Source organism: Giraffa tippelskirchi, chromosome 7, assembly GCF_054371585.1.
Source record: "Giraffa tippelskirchi isolate mGirTip1 chromosome 7, T2T-mGirTip1v1.2.pri, whole genome shotgun sequence".
Classification (NCBI taxonomy): domain Eukaryota; kingdom Metazoa; phylum Chordata; class Mammalia; order Artiodactyla; family Giraffidae; genus Giraffa; species Giraffa tippelskirchi.
The window spans coordinates 9,781,948-9,804,359 of NC_137281.1; the positions used below are offsets into that span (position 1 = coordinate 9,781,948).

Here is a 22,412-nt window from a genome sequence, read left to right on the forward strand (position 1 = left end):
AAAAGCTAAAGAACAAAGACCGCACCTTGAGTTTTTGGCTTTACGATCCATGCTCCCTGAGGGGGGACAGGCCTGGAGGTCAGACTGGAGGAGCTGTTTGGGAAGGTGTCTGCGGAGAACTGAGCTGAGGAAGAGGGCCCAGGGCAGCTGGCCTTGTCTCTTGCTGGTAACAAAGTTTTATTTCATTGAAAACAATAAATAATGTATAAATAGAATAGGGTAGGAGGAGGAAAGTGAGGTGAGATTGAACAGGATGGAAAGCATTGGATTCTGGGCTGGGCAGTGGGCAGGCAGAGGGAAGCTTCCCCTCCCTGCATTTCATTCAGGTGGGAGGGGGGCTCCTTCCACCCTCTCTCTGGCTTCTCTGATTCCCCTGCCCAGGGTAAGAAGGGGGCTGAGAGGCTTGCCAACTTCGGGGCAGAAGTTCAGACTGCCCCATACAAGGCAAACACAAAGCATCAGGATCAATAAATAACGCCACCTGCCAACCTGGGGGGACCTGCACTAGCGGGGGTGAGGCCCAGGAAACCTCATCACGGGCTCCTGGTTTCAACAGCAGCAGGGCCCAAGGGAGGGCGCGGCACCCTCATGCTTGCTGAGGAGACTCCGGAGAGACTGGGTCTGGGGAGCCTCGGGCCTTCTCGGCCAGCAGCTGGTAGAAGGGTTTGGGGGTCTCCCACTCCTCGTCCTCACTGCTGGAGCTGTCCTTCACGATCCGGTTGTGCTGGCGGCTGAACCTGCGTGCCTTGGTGCTGGGGGAGAGGTGGCAGGATGGGTGGGTTTCCTCAGTCTCCCCTCCTGGCCACCTCCGTCCCACCCCCGGTGCTCTGGGCCAGGTAGTGACCAGGGCCTGGGCTGGGGATGGCTGGAAAGCGCTGGCTCCTTGGAGACCTGTTAAGATCTGCGCGTGCGCTTGTTTTTCCGGAGTGGGGCAACTGAGGACTGGGCCGGTGGCAGCAATTTGAAGTTGGTGGAGAAGAGGGGTTTCAGGAGGGAGGGGGCGTCGAGACGGGGAGAGGAGGAGGAGGCCGAGCGCCGAGCGCCGGAGTTAAGACTCAGTTTCCTGCTCTGAGAAACTCCCCGAAGCAGAGAGTGCAAAGGCAGTTTAGGGCCAAGGGGGTCCAAATCGAGAATTCAGCTATTTGCCCTTCTAAGTTCCAGGCAGGGGTAGAGCACTCCTCTGCTTCTGTCCCCCAACTCTTCCATACACCCAGATCTCCCGCCTGAGGAGACTCCCACCCTGTTTCCAACATCACGAAGCTCAACGCTCTGATGATTTTCAGAGGAGCAGGGAGGGCCCTAGCGTCCACCACCCACACCTCCTGGGCAGGGGCTTCTCACCAGTACGGTTTTCGCTCCTGCAGCGTCATCACCCGCCAGAGTTGGGCCAGATCCTTGGTGGCGGCCGTGGATGCCGTCCCAGGGCAAGCTCTGTGGCAGGAGCAGGGAGGAGGTGAGGAGGTGCCTGCAGCCCTGCCTGGCTTGGGCAAAGGCCAACCACACGAGGGGCCCTCCCCAAGCCTCAACTTTCCCATCTGAGAACTCATATCTTCCCATGTTGCCCAGAAAGGCTTCCCTTCGTGTCTCCTGGAACAGAGGTGACAGGAGGGAGCTGGACTAAGTGGCTGGAGAGGGGCCACCTGGTGTCCTGGGACCTGCATCCGCCGCTCTGATAGGAGCACCAGCTCTTCTCCCCTGAGGCTTGAGGGGCCTCCCCAACCCCTGCCCCCAGCTGCAGGCTGGCAATGATTGTTCAGGGTTGGGCGCCTGACAGATCCCATCAAGTTCAGCCTCAAGAACTTCTGCTTGAAACCTTAGAAATGAGGAGCTGTCTTCCCACAGCGTTGCTGGGGTGGGAGACAGGACATGAGCCTGAAGCTCCTAGGGGTGAGCCCGCCCCCAACCCAGCCCAGCAGTGATGGAGCTGGAAGCCAAGAGGAACGCTGAGCGGAGAAGAGGGTGAAGACCCGAGAGCATCACAGGAGTCCTAGGACCAGCTACAGCTGAGGTGGAGCCTCTTTTTTCAGATTATAGTAATTAATTAATTATATTAATCAGTTATATCAATTATAAAAGTTAATATTAGCCAATTTCCTTTTTTACATAAGTCTGAGGTGAGTTTCACTGCCTACAACACACATGCCCCGACCAGTGCAATGGGGCCAGGGGAGGCGGAGGCGAGCGTGGCACAGCAGCGGGCGGCCTAGTCCGGGAGTGGATGCACAATGGTGCAGGGCCCCTGTCAGGGTCAAAAAGGACGCCCACCCACCGGATGTACTGCTTCCGGTTCATCCTGCAGAACATGATGAAGCCGTTGACACACTTCTTCTTCATCTGGGGCATGTCAGGGGCTTTCTTGCTCTCCTTGGACTTGGAGGGACGCCGGCTGGCCCGGCCCTTCCTGGCCTTCCTCCCAGCCGTGGGCAGGGGCAAGACCCGCCGGGTAGGGGTCCACGTGTAGTCTCCGTCATCGCTGGAGGACTGCAGGCCCTCAAGGTCAGCCTGAGTGTCCTGGGGGGGCGCATAGAGAGGTGAGGGCAGGCAGGAGACCTGGACTGACCCAGCCGATGCTGCCCGTCTCCCTCACCTCCTGCTGCCTCCACACCGAGTCTGTGTCCGTGTCCTCCGAGCTGGGGCTAGACGGCACCTTGCTGTTTTCACTCAGCGAGAGGTAGCAGTGGTCCAGCGAGACCGAGGACTGGCACAGGTCGTGGGAGTTGGGGGGGTCTTTGGGGACCTCAGGGGGCGTGTCCTGGGGCGTGAAGGAGAAAGATGGGAGGAGATGGACAGAGGGGGGCAGTGGTGTCCCTTCATGGCCCCCACTCATGGCTCTCCTGGGATGTCACACGAGCATCGGAAACAGCTCAGGTTCAAAACAGCCTCGTCCAAACACTGCCTCAGAAGTTCAAACAAAGGTTCTCCAGTTCCCACAGCGGGTCAGGGAAGAGGTGGACTGGGGGCTTCTGTCTCCTATTCTAGGGCACTCCCTCTCAATTCCCCTGTGAGGGAGCTGTCACACCCTAGGCAAGTTTTAACTCCTCTGAGCATCAGTTTCATCCACGATGGTGTCACTACGCATCCCCTGCCAGGCCAGGCTGGTGTTTATAAGAGCTCTGCTAACGGTGTCGGTTTCTACAGTGAAATCAGCTACTCATTGAGGCAGGAGCCACCTTCCCACACCTGGAGGGAGAACCATCTGGGGACCGGAGCGGGGCTGCTCCTCTGGTCAGTCGGAGGTTGAGCTGCTGGAGCAGACGGTGCTGCGGAGGTCAGCTCTGGGGCCTGGGAGGGAGGCTCTTTTGCACCGAGGATCCCAGGGGTCACCTGTTGTTTTCAGTTTCTTCATTGGTTAAATGGGGTCACAAGAGAGCCTGCCTCATAGAGCAGTCATAAGATTATGTGGGGTCTTTTCTGGGCACCTGGCAGCTTTTAGCTTTTATTCTTTACAGGGGGTTCATTCCAAGGGCCCGGCACAGAGCAGGGCGCCTGGTGGCCAGCAGGTAGGTTGGGGCACAGATAGGTGGGTGAGTCTCTGGAAGGACCAGGAGAAGCATGATGGACAGACAGCTGAGTTGAGGGGTGGGGGGTGACTGAAAGGTCGAGAGGACAGATGAGTGAATCAAGCTGGTGGGAAGAAGGATGGACGTGTGTGTGGACAGGTGTGCAGGCAGACACCTACCTTCTTCTGTGGTTCCTCAAGGATGCAAGCAGCAGGTGAAGATGCAGGATCTAATAGTATTTCCTCAAAGAGAGCTGTTGGGGACAGAGAGGGAGACCAGAAGGGTGGCTGGGACAGAAACGCCTCTCTCGGGGCACCGGGCCACTGTCCTGCCGTCCCCATAGCTGGAGTGCCCTTCTCTGGCTTTGAGCTTTGGGATCTTCTGCCTAAGTCCAAGTCCAGCTCACAGTCCACCTCCTGTGGGGGACCTTCAGCCTGCGTGGAGTGAGTAGGTCCCTACTATAGCGTCCCGGAGCCTTCCCCGCACCAGGCTGTGGGCTCCAGGGATGGGATGGGATTTGTCCTGGGAGGATTCACCCCTGGGTATCCAGTGCTGCCCAGCAAAGGGATACACACTTGGTGCACATCACTGTGGGTTTTTTCTTTCTCAGTGAACCAAACCTCAGGTCCAGCCCTGGGTGCTCACCGTGGGTCAGGTACTCATTGCCATCCTCCAAGATCTGTTCGGGCAGCAGTTTCCCTGGGGAGCTGAAGAGGGAGGGGCTGAGCCCTAGGATCTCCTTCAGGGTGTCTGTCGTGATCCCGTTGGTAATCTGGGGAGGCCCCAAGACCAGTGGGCCCTCTGAAAAGGAAATGTCAGGCTTGAGGGTGTGTCAGGCGTTGCCTTCTCCCAGAACACAGCGGCTGGCTTTGAGGAGATGGGGCCCCACACTGGGGAAAAGTGACTGTCGGTTGCTCATGGTGAGTGCTTAGAAGAGGAAATTAAGAGGCATGGTGCCTGGATTCGTGGTGGTGGTGGTGGTGGTTTAGTCGCTAAGTTGTGTCTGACTCTGTGACCCCATGGACTGTAGCCCGCCAGGCTCCTCTGTCCATGGGATTTTCCAGGCAAGAATACTGAACAGGTTGCCCATTTCCTTCTCAAGGGGAATCTTCCCAACCCAGGGATCGAACCCACCTCTACTGCTTGGCATCTACTGCTTGGCAGGCATGTTCTTTCCCACTGAGCCACTAGGGAAGCCGGGAATTATGTTAGGGATGGCATATATATATATATATATGATGTTGTGCCAGATCCAATAGACTGATATGAGCTAGCTGGAGCTCTGTGTTAAGAAAGATTCTGAAGTAGTTTCTGGGATCAAGAGAAAGAGTTAGGATTGATGAGCAATGTCTGCCATGGCAACCGATGGCTGGGGACAGTGAGTGTGCTGTGTGTCCGTGCTTAGTGGGCATCCGCCCCTCTCCCGCTTCCCCCTTCCCTGGCCATCCTCAGAAAGAAGGTACCAAGAAGTCCCCACACCCGCCTACAAGGAGGAGAGACAGAGCTTCAGTCACCTTGGGAGCTGCCCTCTGCAGTCCAGGCGGGAAGCCAAGGGTCAGCCGTTGGGGACTCCTTGCCCACCTCCTCGCCAGAATCATAGAACACCACCTTCTGCCTGCAAGAGGTGGAATTCAAGAGGCAGACCTGGAGCCCTGGCTGGAAATACTGTGGCACCCAGAGCAAGCCCTTCCCCTCTGGGTATCTCAGTGTTGCCCACTGTGGAGTAAGACGGGAATGGCTCTGTGCCTGCTGCTGAGGGAGTGCCCGGGACAGAAAGCTTAGTTAGCTGAGGCGCCTGCCCTTAGGGAGCTTCAGGGCTTGTGATGAGACGCCAGCTGTCATCAGAGCTGATGACACGGGGCAGAGCTGTGAGGGGGGTTTGAGGAGGAAGAGAGAAGGTGGGCAGGGCAGGACAGAGAACCATGCTGAGCTAGAAGGACAGGTAGAAGGATGGGTAGTTCCTTCCAGGTGGACGAGGGGAACAGGCTTCCAGGAGGAGGGAACCAAGGATGAGAAGCCCAGGGGAACATGGGTGGGACTCCTTCCAAAGTGGTGAATATTTAGTGGTAAGGATAAGATTCATGAGGGAGGGGCTTGCAAGGTGAGCTGGGGCAAGAGAGGGTCTCAAATGCAAATTAAGATATCTGGGCTCTACCTAATAAGAGGGAGCAGCCTAGAGCCAAAACCCGACATGATTAAGGACTCTTAAAAAAGCCACATGGGTGACTGGTGTTGACAGGCTAGAAGGGTAGGACAGGAGGCCAGGGAGGGGCTGCGGCCCTGGTCAGCACACAGGAAGCAGGGCTTTTCCTTGGGCTCCCAATGCCTGGTGCAAAGCTAGGCCCTCAGAGGTGGTCACCCAGATACCAGCAGAGGGTGGAAATTGACCCCATTTCTCCCCAGGCCTTAGCCATTCCCCTGGAACATGTCAGCTCCCCAACCCATATCCCTTGAGTTGCCCTTACCTGGGAACAGGCTGGGTCTCCTTGACAAAATGGATCATCTCGACCCCTTGCTGGGCCTCAAAAGCAGGATAAGACCCTGAATCCTGAGTATCATCTTTCACACAGCAGCCTATGGGAGCAAGTTAGGATGGTCATTCCTGAGACTGGGCCAGAAGGCAGGGCTCACAGGGACAGAGATGGAGAGGTGCTGGGGTCTCCCACAGCCTTTGCCTCCCCAACTCCAGCCAAAACCTCAGGCTGGGGGCAGGGGCTCCAAATGAGGTTTGAAAGTGAAGGTGTTAGTTGCTCAGTTGTGTCCGACTCTTTGTGACCCCATGGACTGTAGCCCTCAAGGCTCCTCTGTTTATGGAATTCTCCAGGCAAGAATACTGGAGTGGGTTGCCATTCCCTTCTCCAGAGGATCTTCCCAATCCAGGGATCAAACTTGGGTCTCCTGCATTGCAGGCAGAATCTTTACCATCTGAGCCACAGGTTACCCTGAATCACCCCCAGGTTTCTGGAATCCTACATCTCTACTGAAGCTCTAAGGAAGATAAAATATTTAAGTGCAATAATGATGATGAAGATGATGGTAGCAAACAAGTGCATAGTACTTACCATGCCAGCACAGTTTTAATCATTTTACATACTACTCTGCACCCCTTTGCCAAAGGATATGGTTATTATAATACCCATTTACAGTTCAGTAAACTGAGGCACTGAGCTCTAGAGAAACTTGCCCAAGGTCACAAGATTAGCAGACAATCTGGGACACCCACCACTCATGGGTGACCCCAGGAAGTGAGCGTATGGGATCACCAGACAGTCACTAGCACCATGCCCGTGGCCTGGCCCAGAGGATAGGCTCTGGGAGGAAGGGCTGAATGAACAGGCAGAGGAACAGGATGACCCGAGGCCTCGCCTTCCAGTCGTGCCCGTGTCTGCTGGGGGTGTCACACCCTTGCAAGCTGGCTCACAGGAGCGTTTGTCTGGCTGCTTCAAGGGAAGGGAGGCTCGGGAGGAGGCCCGGCTCTTGTCCCCAGTTCTATGCACTGCAGCCTTCACATGAGGGCCGCACTGATCCTGTCCCCTGCCTTACACCCCCAGCCGAGCCTGAAGGGAAGAGGAAACTGGGAAAGAGGCCAAGAGACAGCACCTCTCTTGTCCACGGTCCAATCCTCAGCTCCTAGGACTGTGTCCAGGATGCTGGGGGTGCCTGATCAGTGGTGTGTAAATGACTGGCTAAGTTAGTGGAGAGGAAAGAGACCAACTTGAGATGTCACAGTGGACGCTGTTCCCAGCCATATCCAGCAATGTCAGCTGGCATCTTCCTCCCTTCCTGTCACCTTGAGATGAGGATGCCTCAGCCTTGGGGAGATTGCAGGAGTCCCAGCATCTTGGAGGGATGGTGGTCCCCACCACGTTTCCTCCTTTCTGGTCTGGAGATGGGGTCTCCAGGTTCTCAGGCTTCTCCAGGGCCAGACAGCGACGAGGGTTCTGGGCCCGGGTATGGCGTTCTGGAAGAGGAGAGAGATGGCATCAGACAGGGCTGGTGGGGGCAGGGGGACTGTCTCCAGAAGGTGGTTGGGGTCGGGGTGGAGACACTCTGCTCTGGCCCCAACGACCTGCTTCAAAGCTTTGCCTGGCCGGGTCACTCAGTCCTTCTCAGGTAAGCCCAGATCCTCAATTAAAGATCATCTAGTCGGATACCCCCTTCCTCTGCCCACGTTAGAATCACTTTGAGAACTCTGAAAGATACTGATGCCCAGGTTCCACCCAGATCACTGAAGCCCAGCGTTCTGGGTGTGAGGCACAGGCAGGGGCATTTTTTAAAGCATCCCAGTGATTCAGATGTGCAGCCAGGGCTGGAAATCGTTGATTAAGTCCGACTCCCCCACCCTTTTTTTTTAAAGCTAGGTCATGTGGCATGCAGGATCTCAGTTACTCAACCAGGGGTTGAACCAGTGCCCCCTAAATTAAAAGTGTGGAATCTTAACCTCTGGAACACCAGGGAAGTCCTCCAACTCCCTTTTTAAAGACATGGAAAATGGGGCTCAAAAAGGGGAGGAGACAGGTAGTGAGTCAGTAGCAAGGCTGAGGTGGGACTTGGGACCCTCGCCTCCCACACAGGGGTCCTTCCATCATCCATGCTCCCTGCTGCCCTGGCCCAGGGATGGATGACAGGACAGAGGGATGATAAATGCTGACAGCAGATTCCATTTGCTGGGCACTGGCCACATGCCCCGCCACTTAAGCACTGCTTGAGCGGTGTGCACATGGGCTCCTAATCCTGAGGACCACCCTGTGGCAGGCACTCCAATATCCAGACCAGGAAACGGAGGCTCAGAGGATGAGAGTGACCCCCCGGCCCCACCCCTACCCCAGGCCTCAGAGCTAGGAAGAGGAGGGCGCCAGAAGTTGAACCGAGGCACGTCTGAATCTAGAGCCTGGTCTGGGCTCAGGATTGCTGACTGGGCCTCCCTGGAGTGGCGACGGCCCTGGAGAAGGAGCCCCGTTCCTGTTTGACTCCTGCTTCCTGTTCTACTGCAGGCTTGTACCTGACACTTGGGTTGGCTTTTTCTTCCGAGGTTTCCGGCATGCTCCCCAAAGATGGGACTTCTGAGAGTGTGGGGACCTGGACGGGGTGGAGAGTCTCTGCTTTGCGGGGCCTGCGGCGGGGTTCCAACCCGGCTCTGCAGAGAATGGAGAGGGAGGCAGGTCAGATGGCCTCACCCTCGTCCAGCCTGAGTCCTGCCTCTGGACAATGCTTCCCACTGGACGGGGGGAGGGAGGCTGCTGCAGTCCCCAGATGGACTTTGTAAAAGGGGAAACTGAGGTCCTGGGAGGAGATGGGACTTTTCTGAGGTTCCACAGCCAGGTGGCAGAAGTACAGGTGAAGAAAACTCAGGTGTCTGCAGGTCCATTCCAGGCCTCAACCCAGACAGAAGACTGACTCAACGCTTCCCAAATGCTTACCCATCTTCCCCTCCCAAACCAATTCCTCTTCCTACTTCCTCAAGATGGTGCGGGGCTCCAGCATCCACCCCGGGTGGCCCGCGGCCTCTCCCCAGGCCTCTCAATTCTTCCTTGTGAATATCTCCCAAATTGACCCTCTTCAGCCCACACTCTCAGCCACGGTGCTGCATTTGCTTGCGGTCTCCTGCCCAGGTCCCTCCTAGAAGTGTCTCTGCTGGTCTCCCTGACTCCGGTTTCTTACTTAATGACAAGTCCCCAACACTAGATGTCAGGGACCTCTTCCCAAACAGCCACTCTGACCGTGGTTTTCCTCTGGCTTACAGTCCTTCAGTCATTTTCATCCTCTCTATCTCCCTCCTGAGCCAGGCTCTCAAGGCCCTTCAGAATCTCTTCTCTGCCTCATCTCCTACCCTTCTTGCCGGGGTATTTCTCACACCAGTAACAACAACACCCAGCACACACAATGTGGGACGACTGACATGTTCCAGGCACTGTGTGACAACACTCCTTGCGTGTATTAACTCATTTAATTCTCACAACAAACAGAAAGGAAGTACTCGTACTGGTCCATTTTGCAGATGAGGGAACTGAGGCACAGAGCAGTTTGGGTCATGAGACACATGTGTCTAAGTCAGGACCTGGCTCCGGAGTCTGTGCGTGTCATCTGGGTGCTGCACGGCCCCTCTAGTCACACCCGATGGCTTGCCTGTCCCCAGACCTTCCATTTGTGTCTTCTTGTGCCTGCAGGCTCCTGCTCACATTGTTTCTTGTTTGCCTGGCACGGTGCTCCCCTGTCCTTGAAGGCCTGCTCCGAGGGCCCTCCCCCGATAGGCTTCCCAAGACGCCCTCCTCTGGGGTCACAGCACCTTGGACACACACTAGGCTGTGAGATCCAGGGAGGATGGGAACCATCTAGGTCACTTCAGTGTCCCTGACAGCCTGGACATAGCAGGCACTGGGAACATTGGCTGAGCTTACTTACCCCCGAGTCCACCTTGCCCATGGGTGGTGTGGAGTTGGATCAAGGCCTTGGCCACATTGATGCTGTTCTGTAGGTAGTGAATGTACTGCAGGACGTGCAAGAGAACCTCCTTCTGCTCCCAAAAGAAAGATGGGGTTGAGCGGGCGCTCGAGACCACATGAGGCTGCTGGGGACCAGGGACAGTCAGGCTCCAGGACCCCTGGGGCCCCACCCCAGCAATCCACCCTCCATGGGAAGAGAGGTTCCTATTGTGCACTTCAGTCCTCACTGTGGTCCAGGGAGCTGACGTTACAGCTATGAAAACAAGCCCAGAGCTCTGAAGAGATTGCTGGGTTACAGAGAGGGCGAGGCTGAGCTGGGGTATGAAGCCAGGCCTGCCTGCCTCCTGGTGCGGTTTTGGGGGCACATGCTGCTAGGCTCCCTACTGCTGGCCCTTAGGCACATGCAAAGCCACCCTCTCCTCCCTGGCTTCTCTTCCTTTGAGCCTCGGCACAGCGTTCCCCACCTTCCAGAAGCTTTCCTGACCTCCTAACCCCACACCTAGGCTGTTCAGATGTCCCTCCTCAGCACTCCTGTGACACCCTGGGCCTGTTTCCACCAAGGCACTTGCCACACTGTTTTATAATTATCCATTGATGTGTCATTCTCTCCCATTGACCTTGAGCCAGTTGAGAGTAAGTGAATGTAGCTGATGGATTTCTGGATCCTGAGCACACAGAACGGAGAGGTGATGGAGCCAGTTATCGCTGAAGGAATGACTCTTCCCCCATAGCACCAGCGGGCATCCCCCATCCTGCCACTAAGTCGAGGCTGAGTTGATACTGGAGATACCAAGCTAAAAAAGATACCAGCCACTAAAGCCACATGGAGGGTGAACTACACAAACTTTTGTTTGCCTTCACAGAACTTACAATACAGGGAGGGCAGCAGACCTTAACAAACTCATAATTCATATAAAATTACTGACTGTATGATAAGCATTAGGAATAAAAGAGCATGATACAATTAGACTTGGGTGTCCAAAAAGGCCTCTCTGAAGTGGCAGGATTGAAACTGAATAGTGGGGACTTCCCTGGCGGTCCAGTGGTTAAACCTCTGTGCTTCCAGTGCCGGGGGCTTGAGTTCAATCCCTGGTTGGGGAGCTAAGATCCTATATGCCATGCGGTGTGGCCAAAAAATTAAAAATATTGAAATTAAAAAAAATAAACCAAAGAGTGTAAGGAGTTAGCCTGATAAGGAGGTAAGGAAAGAATACCCATAACTATTTTTTTTTGGATTGAAATAGATTCCTAGAATAACAACAAAACTGTCAGCAGGAATCTTCCAAACCCCAAATCAGGAAACACGGTCTCAGAAGTGGGGGATAAATTGAGAGACTGGGATTGACATATACACACTACTATATATAAAATAGATAACTAACAAGGGAACTTAGCACAAGGAACTCTGCTTAATACTCTGTAATGACCTATATGGGAAAAGAATCTAAAAAAGAGTGGATATATGTATATGTATATGTATATGTATGACTGATTCACTTTGCTGTACAGCAGAAACCAACACAACATTGTAAATCAACTATACTCCAGTAAAAATTAATTTAAAAAGAGGAAGCATGGTCTCAAGAGAGACATATGTGAAACTTTTGCATAAAATATAATACAGATAGTTACTAAACATATTTAATCTGATCCATGGGAAAAAAATAGTCGCCCAGTAGTGTCTGACTCTTTTCAAGTCCAGGATTGTAGCCCACCAGGCTCCTTTGCCCATGGAATTCTCCAGGCAAGAATACTGGAGTGGGTAGCCACTTCCTTCTCTAGGGCATCTTCCTGACCAAAGGATTGAACCCAGGTCTCTTGCACTGCAGGTGGATTCTTTACCATCTGAGCCACCAGGGAACCTGATACACAGAGGGAGCTATAATTTACCTAAGGATTAATGGCTACTGATGCTTGGATTCCCAGGTGGCTCAGTGGTAAAGAATCCACCTGCCAATGCGTGTTCGATCCCTGGGTCAGGAAGATTCCCTGGAGAAAGAAATGGCAACCCACTCCGGTTTTCTTGCCTGAGGGAAATCCCAGGGACAGAGGAGCCTGGCAGGCTACAGTCCATGGGGTCAAAAAGAGTCAGATACTACTTAGTGATCAAGCACACACACTGCACAGTGTGACGCAGCCCAGAGACTGTTAGCTTAGGTCCTGCTCCAACCTGTCACTTACCGGCTGTGCACCGGGAGCAGGTCATTTGACCTCCTTAGAGCCTCAGTTTTCTCATCTGTGCAATGGCCACAGGATATTCATTCAGGCTCAGAGGAGTATTATTAGGACAAAGCAAATTTGAGTGTGTGAAATTGCCCAGCATAGAGCCTGATACATTCATTGACTAATAAATGTTTAGCTGATGACTGAGACTGAAGACTGACTGGGATGAAGGTTGTATGTAGAGCAGGGGGGCCAGGACTTAATTTAAGGGAGGATGAAAATGGGAAAGGGGTGGGATCCTTAAGACAGCTGAGGGAATTCCCTGGCAGTCCAGTGGTTAGGACTTTGCGCTTTCACTGCCGAGGGCCCGGGTTCAGTCCCTGGATAGGGAACTAAGATCTGGAAAGCTGCACAGTACAGCCATGAAAAGAGGGGGGACAGTGGGCTGAGACCTGGGGAGGATTCTACTAAGGGATGTGCTCCTCTGGTCGTGATGAAATGCTGCTGCCTGTGCCCTGACATTCCTCCAGCGCAGGAACTGTGTCTAAGTCATCTCCACCCTTCCTGCCAAGAACTTACTATAGAGCCCATGCACACCAAATTCTCCAGTGGGCAAGAGGGCAAAATTTCTCACCTATTTTTGAGCACTGTGGTGGTCTGTATAATGCCTCCCCCAAAGGTGTCCATGTCCTGGTCCCCGGAACCTGTGCATATGTTGCCTTATATGACAAAGGGGCCTTTGCAGACGTGATTAAGGATCTTGAGACAGGGAGATGATTCTTGATTCTGGATTATCTGAGTGTGCCCAATGCAATCACAAGCATCCTTATGAGTGGGAGGCAGGAGGGCCAAAGGCAGAGAGGGCAAACTGCTGACCAAAGCAGAGATAGAGGAGAGACCAGAAGCTGTTATGCTGCTGGCTTTGAAAAGGCCATGAACCAAGGACCATAAGTGGCCTCTAGAAACTGGCAAGGTTTCCCCAGTGGCTCAGGGGTAAAGAACTTGCCCACAATGCAAGAGACTCAGGAGACATGGGTTCGATCCCTGGGTCGGGAAGATCCCCTGGAGGAGGGCATGGCAACCCACTCCGATATTCTTGTCTGGAGAATCCCGTGGACAGAGGAGCCTGGTGGGTTACAGTCCATGGGGTTGTAAAGAGTCGGACACGACTGAAGTGACTGAGCACGCACATGTGCAGAAATTGGCAAAGGGGGAGGAAAACAGATGCTCTCTTAAAACCTCTGAGAAGAACCAAACTTGGAAATCATCCCAATGAAGTCACAAAAGAAGGCTCTCAGAAAGGGAACTGACATTTATTCAGGCCCTGTAATGGCTATCGTGTCGTTTTGGTCTCACAATATCTCTGAGTAGGAGTAGTTTTTTCCCTCGATTTATAGCTGAGAAATCTGAAGCTTGAAAGGCTGATAATCTAAGTGAGCTGCCCAGAGTTCTGCAGGTGTGGAGCTGGAGGGCTCAGATCCAGACTGTCTGACTCCCAGGGAGATGACCTTGACCTGGTGCCTTGCATATTTTTTCCTCTCTCAATTCCCCCTGCTTCCTTTCTTTTTTGTCACCACACCACATGGCATGTGGGATCTTCCCTAACCAGGGATCAAACCCATGCCCCCTGCATTGGAAACTCAGAGTCTCAACCACTGGACCACCAGGGAGGTCCTTCCCTCTGCCTCCTTTGCAGGAAAGAATTCCCCAGACTTCTGGTCATAGGATCACAGACTCCCAGAAATTCCCAGTCAGAGCAGGAACTTGCCATCTCAGTGCCATCTCTTGTGTGTCTGTCTAGGTTTCCCAGGACAAGGGAGGTCAGCCCGATTGCTGATCTGTTCAGATCTGCCTCCCAAATCCACCTCCTCTCCTTCAGCCCCTTTACCTTGGTGAGCTTCTTGGTACCAGTCTTCAGGGTCACTGGCAGCAGCAATGCCAGCTCTTGGAGTTTGCTGGTGTGGTTTTTCTTCTGCCTCCTGTTTTGGGACAAGAGCCGGTCTTGGTTAGGACATCCAAAATGGAATTTGGTATCTGACTTGCTGCTAAGTCGCTTCAGTCGTGTCCGACTCTGTGCGACCCCATGGACTGCAGCCTGCCAGGCTCCTCGGTCCATGGGATTTTCCAGGCAAGAGTACTGGAGTGGGTTGCCATTTCCTTCTCCAATGCATGAAAGTGAAAAGTGAAAGTGAAGTCGCTCAGTCGTGTCCGACTCTTTGCGACCCCATGGACTGCAGCTTACCAGGCTCCTCAGTCCATGGGATTTTCCAGGCAGGAGTACTGGAGTGGAGTGCCATTGCCTTCACCTTCCCCCAATCCACCTGTCTCAGTGTTCCCCATCTCAGAGAAGCTTAGTTCCCTGATCAGGGACTGAACCCATGCCTCTTGCAGTGGAAGCATAGAGCCTTAGCCAGTGGACCCCTAGGGAACTCCCAGTCACCAAATTTTGCCCATTGCTCCTCCAATCCCTTCTCTCCATCCCCTCACCCCTACCCTAGTCCGTGTGTTGACATCCTCATAGTTATCCCAGCCTCCCCTCTGGCCTCCTCCAATCCACACTCTCTATGAGAGTCAGGGTGATCATTCTTTCTTCTTTTTAATATGTATTTTGCAGCACCGGGTCTTAGTGGCAGCACGTGGGATCTTCAATCTCTTGTTGAGGCACTTGGGATCTAGTTCCCTGACCAGGATGGAACCTGGGCCCCTGGTATTGGGAGCACAGAATTTTAGCTACTGGACCACCAGGGAAGTCCCTGGAGTGATCTTTCTGAAACACAAAAATGTCTATGGTTGTCTCATCTGTGCAAAAGGAATGAGGATATTCTTTCAGGTGCAGAGGGTTATCCGTAGGACTGAATACCTTAGTTACCTAAGAAGTACTTCAAACCTCTCGATGCCATCCCATTATTAAGAATCAACTTTAAACCCTTGACATGGCTTATAATGCCTGTCCTCCCCCCCCCCCCCACGGCTTGGCCCACCTGACCATTCTGGTCTCATTTGTTACTTCCTGTCGTTCTCTCCCATCAACAGCCCCCAGCTCCACAGAACAGGTGAGGTACCTCTGCTAAGGGCCCCCTGACCCTGAGCTCATGCATTTCTCTGATCCCTGCTCTAGGCTGAGAGCCGAGTCGGGGGCACCTAGAACAGGGTCTGGCACACTGCGGGAACTCACTGCCTATTTGCTAAGTGAACAGATAAATAAGAGTGTGAAAGAAGTTAACACCTGAGCAGATGTAGAACTTTCAGGATCTAATCCCTGAATCCACAATTCATAAAATATCCATGTACACACACCTGTACCTCTTTCTCCTGACAGATGGAGACACAAAGATATTGGCATCTCTCTCCCAAATTACACACTTCTGGCACTACTCCTGCTACTCATTTGGGAAAGCCGGAACACCTCGTCTCCACCAATACTTATCTCATCTTCCTTCAGGGCCTGGTTCAATTGCCACCCACCCCAGGAAACCTCCCGTCTTTCTCCCTGACTGAAAGCAGGGTCAAGCCAAACATACTCCATTGATTACACATGTATCTCTGATTCCTACTCAAACCCACGAACTCATATCCCCTCTTTTATATTTGGCCGTGCTGTGTGGCATGCAGGATCTTACTTCCCTGACCAGGGATCAAACCCATGCCCGTGCATTGGGAGCGAAGAGTCTTAACCACTGGACTGCCAGGGAAGTCCCTCGATACCTCCTCTTTGCCAGGTCCTGTGCTAGACACTGTGGAAAGGGAGAGAAATCAATTCCTGTCCTTGAGGACATGAGGGACCAGTGTGGGAGACAGTCTTATCTCCCCAACCAAACTCTGAAGTTGAAAGAATCATTTTCACTCATTCATTCAGCAATTGCTTATTGAGCCCTTACTGTGTGCCAGGAAGTGTGGTTGGTGACAGGGATAAAAGTCTATAAAACAACAACTCTTTCTAGAGCCCACAGTACAGTCAGGGATCCATTTATCAAATTGTTCCACAAACAACATAAAATGGCAACTAGGAGCAGAACCAGCTATATAATTTGCTGAGGATAAGATTTTCCCTCGTGGTCCAGTGGCTAAGACTCCAAGCTTCCAATGCAGGGGGCTCCATTTCCATCCCTGGTCAGGGAACTGAGATCCCACATGCCCCAATTAAAAAGATCCTGGGTGCTGCAACAAAGATCAAAGATCCTACATGCTGCAACTAAGACCCGGCACAGCCAAATTATATATAAATATATAAATAATATATATAAATAATACATATATATTTATATGTATAAATAATACATATAATTTTTTTTGGAGGGAGAAAAAAGGTAACTAGGAATTGCAAAATCTTGGTCTCTCCTGGGCAGCAGTCCTGAATAGGTGTCACCTGGGGGCTGTGCTCACAGGGGCCTCTGGGAATCGGGCACTCCCTCCCAAGGGGGCTTCTTTCCTTGCTTGGATGGTTTTGGTTTCAGACAAGTCTTCCTCACAGTCTCTACGATTTTCACTCACTAATCCAAGCTCTGCCCTCTGATTCTGTGGGGAACAGGTCAGCTCCAGCCACATAGGTCTTTTTCTGTTTCTCTCAACTGCCAAGTTTATTTCTGCCTTCAGGGCCTTTCCCATCCCCACCACCTGGAATGTTCCTTTGCCCTGATTTTTCACATGGCTGATTTCTTGCCATTCAGCCCTTAGCTTAAATGTAACCCCAGAGAGGCCTTTCCTGACTACCTGATCTAAACAGGCACATTCTTTGTCACATCCCCACATCATTTATAGGCATCCAAAATCTTTCTTTCTTTCTCTCTTCTTTTTTCCTTTCTTCTTTCCTTTCCTTCTCTCTTATAAATATAAACACAAGAGCAGGGATTTTTGTCCCTTTTATTTGTTGCTATATCCTGGACTGACTGATCCATTAGGCACAGGTAAGCACAGTGCCTAAGACTGGTGATAATTTTAGGGGCTCATGAAAGTGTTTTCTTTTGAAATCAGAAGAGAAAAAAATCAGTATAACTGAACTTAGATTACATTCATCTTTATACCAATGCTGTCATAAATGACAGTTTTTAATGTGTTTTTAATGAAGGAATGAGCCCAGGAAAGTAAAATTGCCTACAGCCCACAAAAGTCATATATGGCCTTGGCTATATTCCTAGCTCCTGGAATAATACCTGGCTCTTAGTAGGTACTCAACAAAAAATTGTCTAATTAAAGAATGCTATTCTGTCTTATGATTGCCTTTCAGTCTTTGAAGTGGCAAATAACTCTATTCTTGGGTTTCCTTTTCCCTGAGCTAATCAGCCTAAACACTCACTGTTCCTTTATTTTACAGGAGCTGGAAGGAGCTTTAATCAAGAGCCAGTCCAGGGGACTTCCCTGGTGGTAAAGACTTTGCCTTCCAGTGCAGGAGATGAGGGTTCAATCCCTGGTCAGGGAGCTAAGATCCCAGATGTCTTGTGGCCAAAAAACCAAACATAAAACAGAAACAATATTGTAACAAATTCAATAAAAACTTCAAAAGTGATCCACATCAAAAAAAATCTTAAAAAAAAAAGCCAGTTCAAATTTCTCATATTAGCTATGTGAAACCCAAGGCCCAGACCCTAATTTGCTTAACATGTGCAAGAATTTAAGAGCCACCCCAAAATGAGGGGAAGCAAGGGGCAGTCCCAAGAAGCAGTATAACAGTTGGTTATAAACTTCAGCTTTTGAAGCAAACAGATCTGGTTGAAATCCTAGCTCTGCCACTTGCTGTGTGATTTCGGAGAAGTGCTTTCATCTCTCCAAACCTGTTTATAATTCATTTATAAAATGGAGCTGGCTGGAAAGTGTGATTTTGTCCAGGTGTTTAGCACCAAGGGAGTGCGCATGAAAGGTTTGTTCAAGATAGAAGATAGACAGTCATTTGTTGGAACGATTTAGGCATAAGGAATGTTGGAGAACGGGGTGGAGGTATTGTATTAGATGACTATGGTTGATAAAAGTGTCATTTTTGGTTGAGCAACATCCAATCCCCCTGTTTCCTGGTGATAATTTCCTTTGGGGAATGATCCCTCCCCCACTCTCAGTCCATGTGGTTCACAGAGTCTGAACCCAACCTCCCCTTCCACTCTTGGCTCTGATGTTGTCTTGGTTGGCTCACCATTTGTGAAGGCAAGAGACCTTTCAGTCACTCCAGGTCCACATCCTGCCAACCTTACAAGTCTGGCATAGATTCTCTTTCCAGGATCCATTGACTCTGATTAGCTAAGTCTGGGTTACTACCCAAATCCTGAACCAATTACTTGACTTCTCCCTTCCACTAGGGAGCACTGCAGTAAGGTCTAATCAAGAAGTCAAGGGATTGGTTGAGGATTTGGGTAGTAACCCAGGCTTGACCAATCAGAGTCAATGGATCCTGGGGAGAAAATCTCTGCCAGGCTTGTCAGGTTGGCAGAACATGGACCTGGAGGGGCTTAGGAGCCCTCTTGCCCTCACAAATGGAGAGCCAACCCAGACAACAGCAGAGCCAAGACAGGCAGATTTCTGGCCATATCATTTAACCCCTCACTTGGAACCAGCCTAGCCTGATGCCCCAGAATTTTTTGTTTAAAGGATCCAATAAATCCCCATTTATGCCTTAGCCAGTTTTAGCTAAGTTTCTGTTAATTGCAATTGAGTCTTTATTAATACAATGACTCCACATCTAAAACGGGAAGAAAGAGAATGCACTGTTGGTGACCTCTGGAATTCCAGGAGGAACAGGCAAGCAGGAGAGAAATTCTTCATTGTCTTCATGTGCTCCTTCTGAGCACAGTTCCTAAGTAGAGAACCTAAACAAAGCGGATGCTTATTTTTGGAGTTAATAAATGAAGAGATAGGTAGATGAAAAGTATCACTGGGGAAGAAAGTAAGGGATAAGATGAACTTTGGCTCTCTTCTTTATCCAGATGTTGGAGGAAGGGAGAAATCTGATCCAACCCTCACTCTGCTGGGAAAATCTAGAAGATTCCTGATACTTGGTAGGGGCTTAATGGCAAAATAAATACGTGAATAAAAGAAAGGAAGGAAGGGCATTTAAAAAAATCAGAATGTTAAAACCTGCAAGGGCTTAGAGATGATCTTTGCCAACTACCTCAGAGTTCTCTCATCTTGAAATGGCAGTAATATTTGCACCTGTTTCCTCCTGGAGATGTTGTCAGGATTAACGGGTATACAAACAAAAAGCTTAGCAAAAAGTCTGGCAAACTAGTAAATGCTCAGTAAACACTATTGTTATTATCATTCTACCAGAGTGGCTGGAGCTGCAAGGGAGGTGGGCCAGGGGGAGCCCTTACCTGTCACTGGGACTCAGGGAGTTGGTTCTGGGCTGTTCAGGGGAACACACATGTTTGCTGGAATCCCACATCTGCAACGAGGGGAAAAGAAAGAATTATTAGTGACCTCTGGGATTCCAAGAGGAATGCACAGCATGACAGGCAGCCTCATTTCCCCCCATGGTGCTCCTTTGAGCACTCAAGAGATCCCCAAAAAAGTCCTGAGTCCCCATAAACACAGGCCAATAGAACAAATGAAAATGTCCAAAGTCTAAACTGAAGTCCATGAATCTCAAATTGCAAATTTGGGCTTGTAAATCATGATCCAGACCTAAAACTAAAAACAGCAGATTTCCAAACTTTGACTTCAGAGCTTAGTCTTAAGAATGAGATGTCAGACTCTGCAGTGGAGAGCAGACCTGAAAACTGTGGCTTAAGATATTTAAACTATGATATTAAGACAGCAACCGTATGACTTTAAATGCCCAAAATGAGGACCTAGAACCTAAAAAAGAGACCTTCCCAAACCTAAAAGCCTCAAACTCTAATACTAGACTCTAATTCTAGACCCCTAAACCGTCAACTTCTGATCTCCAAATATGAGCCCAATACTAATATTAAGAACACAGACCATAAACCTTAATATTGAGAACCCAAACGCTAAATAAAGAAACCCGAGCTCCCCAAAGCAAACCTCAACCCCCCAAATTTACCTCAGATCTGAAAATGAAGACCTCTAGACCCTCAAACTGTCACTTCAGACCCTCAAACTGTGCCTGCAAGCCTAAACTGAGATCTCACATGTGAGTTCTATCTGAAACCCAAACTCTAAAACTGCAGCCCCATACTCAATGTGGGGGACTCCAGGCCTTAACAGTTCTCAAAGTTCCAAACTGGGACTTCAGACCCTAAATCTCACACCTTATACTCTATATTAAGATTGCTATGCTAAGTCGCTTCAGTCGTGTCCGACTCCGTGCGACCCCATAGACGGCAGCTCACCAGGCTCTGCCGTCCCTAGGATTCTCCAGGCAAGAATACTGGAGTGGGTTGCCATTTCTTTCTCCAGTGCATGAAAGGGAAAAGTGGAAGTGAAGTCGCTCAGTCATGTCCGACTCTTAGCGACCCCATGGACTGTAGCCTACCAGGCTCCTCCGTCCATGGGATTTTCCAGGCAAGAGTACTGGAGTGGGGTGCCATTGCCTTCTCCATATTAAGATTCTAGACCCTAAATCTATACTGAGACTTCAATTCTCCAAAATTAGACTTCAGGCCCCTAAATTATACTCTAGGCTTCTAGATCGCCACATTAGTATCTCTGATTCCAACAGGAAAGTTTCCAGTCACAAAACCCACGATTTTCAGATTTCCCAAAACTAGTTCTATCCAGACACAAATCCCAAGAGTACAGGTCCTAACTGGTGACTCCCAAGTCCCCAACACTATTCAGGGACTTCATATGCCAAACTTGAGCCTAGAGCCCCCAAACCTAGGCCCTGCCTCAAATCCAAACTCCGGTTCTGCTGCCCAAGTCCCGCCTCGCATACAGTCTGGGAACCCAAGGCACACCCGCCCTCCCGCCGCCTGAAACTCCCAGAGGTTGGCCACGGCCAGGAAGTGCCGTTACTGAGTGGACCCCAGGCTCCGGTCTAACCGGCAAGCCCCCGAACTATTCCCCTTGGCCTCCAGCATCCGCCTCGAGAGACCCCCCTTCTGGTTTTGCGCCAGCCCCAAACTTGGAAGCCCGATCGGACAGTGTCTCGCGCTGGTCCCCGGAGGCTGGTCGCGTGCGGGAGCCTCACGGCGGCCTCGGCCACCACGTTCCGAGCCCAGACGTGAGGTGGGCGCAATCCCCTTTGGCGTGAGGTTCCTGCTTGAGGCCTGAGGAGAAGAGAAAAAGTGAGCGCTTGAGGCCAGGCTACGCCCCCACTAGTTCCTGCCAAGGTGTGCTGGGCGAGAGACTGGAGAGAGGAAACGGCAGGGTACAAGCGGCGGTGCGCACGCGCGCCTGGGGAAGGTCCCAGTCTTCCAGCACAGCGAGAGCCTGGCTTCGCGCCTCCTGTCAGTCTGCCCGCGCGCGCCAAAATGCCGACCAATCAGGGTTCGCCCAGTTCCCGCCTTTTCGGCAAGCACCTCCCCTCATGGCCACGCCCCTAGTCCACTTCAGAGGTCCGAGGCCAAAGGAGCCGAGCGAGGAGGCGGGGTCTCCCCAACTGCCAACTATCAGGAAGCAAGGGAGATCTGACTAATCTTCCTTCCCGCCCTCTGGTGTCTGGTTTCCAACTTTTCCCTTTAGCACAGAGCTAATGTGGACCTACTGTGTGCCAAGCCCCATGCTAGAAGTTGAGGATTTAGCCACAGTCTTTCTAGTGCAGTCGGGAAGGCTCACAGACTGTGAGAATCTAGTGAGGTAGAGGCTGCATTAAAGAGCGATAAATTGAGAAAAGATTCAAAGAAGAGGGCCACTGGAATCAGGCCTTAATAGCAGTTCCTCTCATGAAGTTATGCTTCTTAATATTAGCAAACTCTGCATTTTAGAAAGTTCACTCTCACAACCTATGAGAAGGATGGACAGGAAAATACTGCTTAAGGGGAGGCGATCTAGCAACCTAAAGGAGAGTAGAGGCCCTGGTGTCCAGCACATTTCAGTTTAAAATACTTTCTGGCTGTGGTTGCCATAGAGAAAATTCTCAATCTATTTCTGCCTTAGCTTTTATAAATTTGGGATAATGCTTGGGTTCTCTGCAGAGTGTCTGGCACGTATTTGTGCTTAGTCGCTCAGTCGTCTCTGACTCTTTGCAATCCCATGGACTGTAGCCTGCCAGGCTCCTCTGTCCATGGGAATTCTCCAGGCAAGAATACTGGAATGGGTTGCCACGCCCTTCTCCAGGGGATCTTCCCAACCCAGGGATGACCCATGTCTCCTGCATTGCAGGCAGATTGCGTACTGTCTGAGCCGCCAAGGAAGCCCAAGAATACTGGAGTGGGTAGACTATCCTTTCTCCAGGGGATCTTCCTGACCCAGGAATCGA

The 22,412-nt window shown here is 51.3% G+C and overlaps 1 protein-coding gene across 1 annotated transcript; it reads right to left on the bottom strand.

Annotated features, from left to right (window-relative positions):
• Positions 1-153: 153 nt before the first annotated feature.
• On the bottom strand, positions 154-21,413 carry MEIOSIN (meiosis initiator). Its single transcript, XM_081515657.1, has 14 exons — positions 21,087-21,413; positions 19,402-19,472; positions 13,995-14,085; positions 9,903-10,014; positions 8,503-8,637; positions 7,291-7,461; positions 5,966-6,074; positions 5,015-5,115; positions 4,146-4,301; positions 3,680-3,753; positions 2,588-2,752; positions 2,270-2,511; positions 1,342-1,431; positions 154-752 (listed from the first exon to the last, which is right to left on the bottom strand). Exons 2-14 carry the CDS (start codon positions 19,470-19,472, stop codon positions 587-589), a joined length of 1,683 nt encoding a protein of 560 aa, XP_081371783.1. The 5' UTR covers positions 21,087-21,413; the 3' UTR covers positions 154-586.
• Positions 21,414-22,412: the final 999 nt, after the last annotated feature.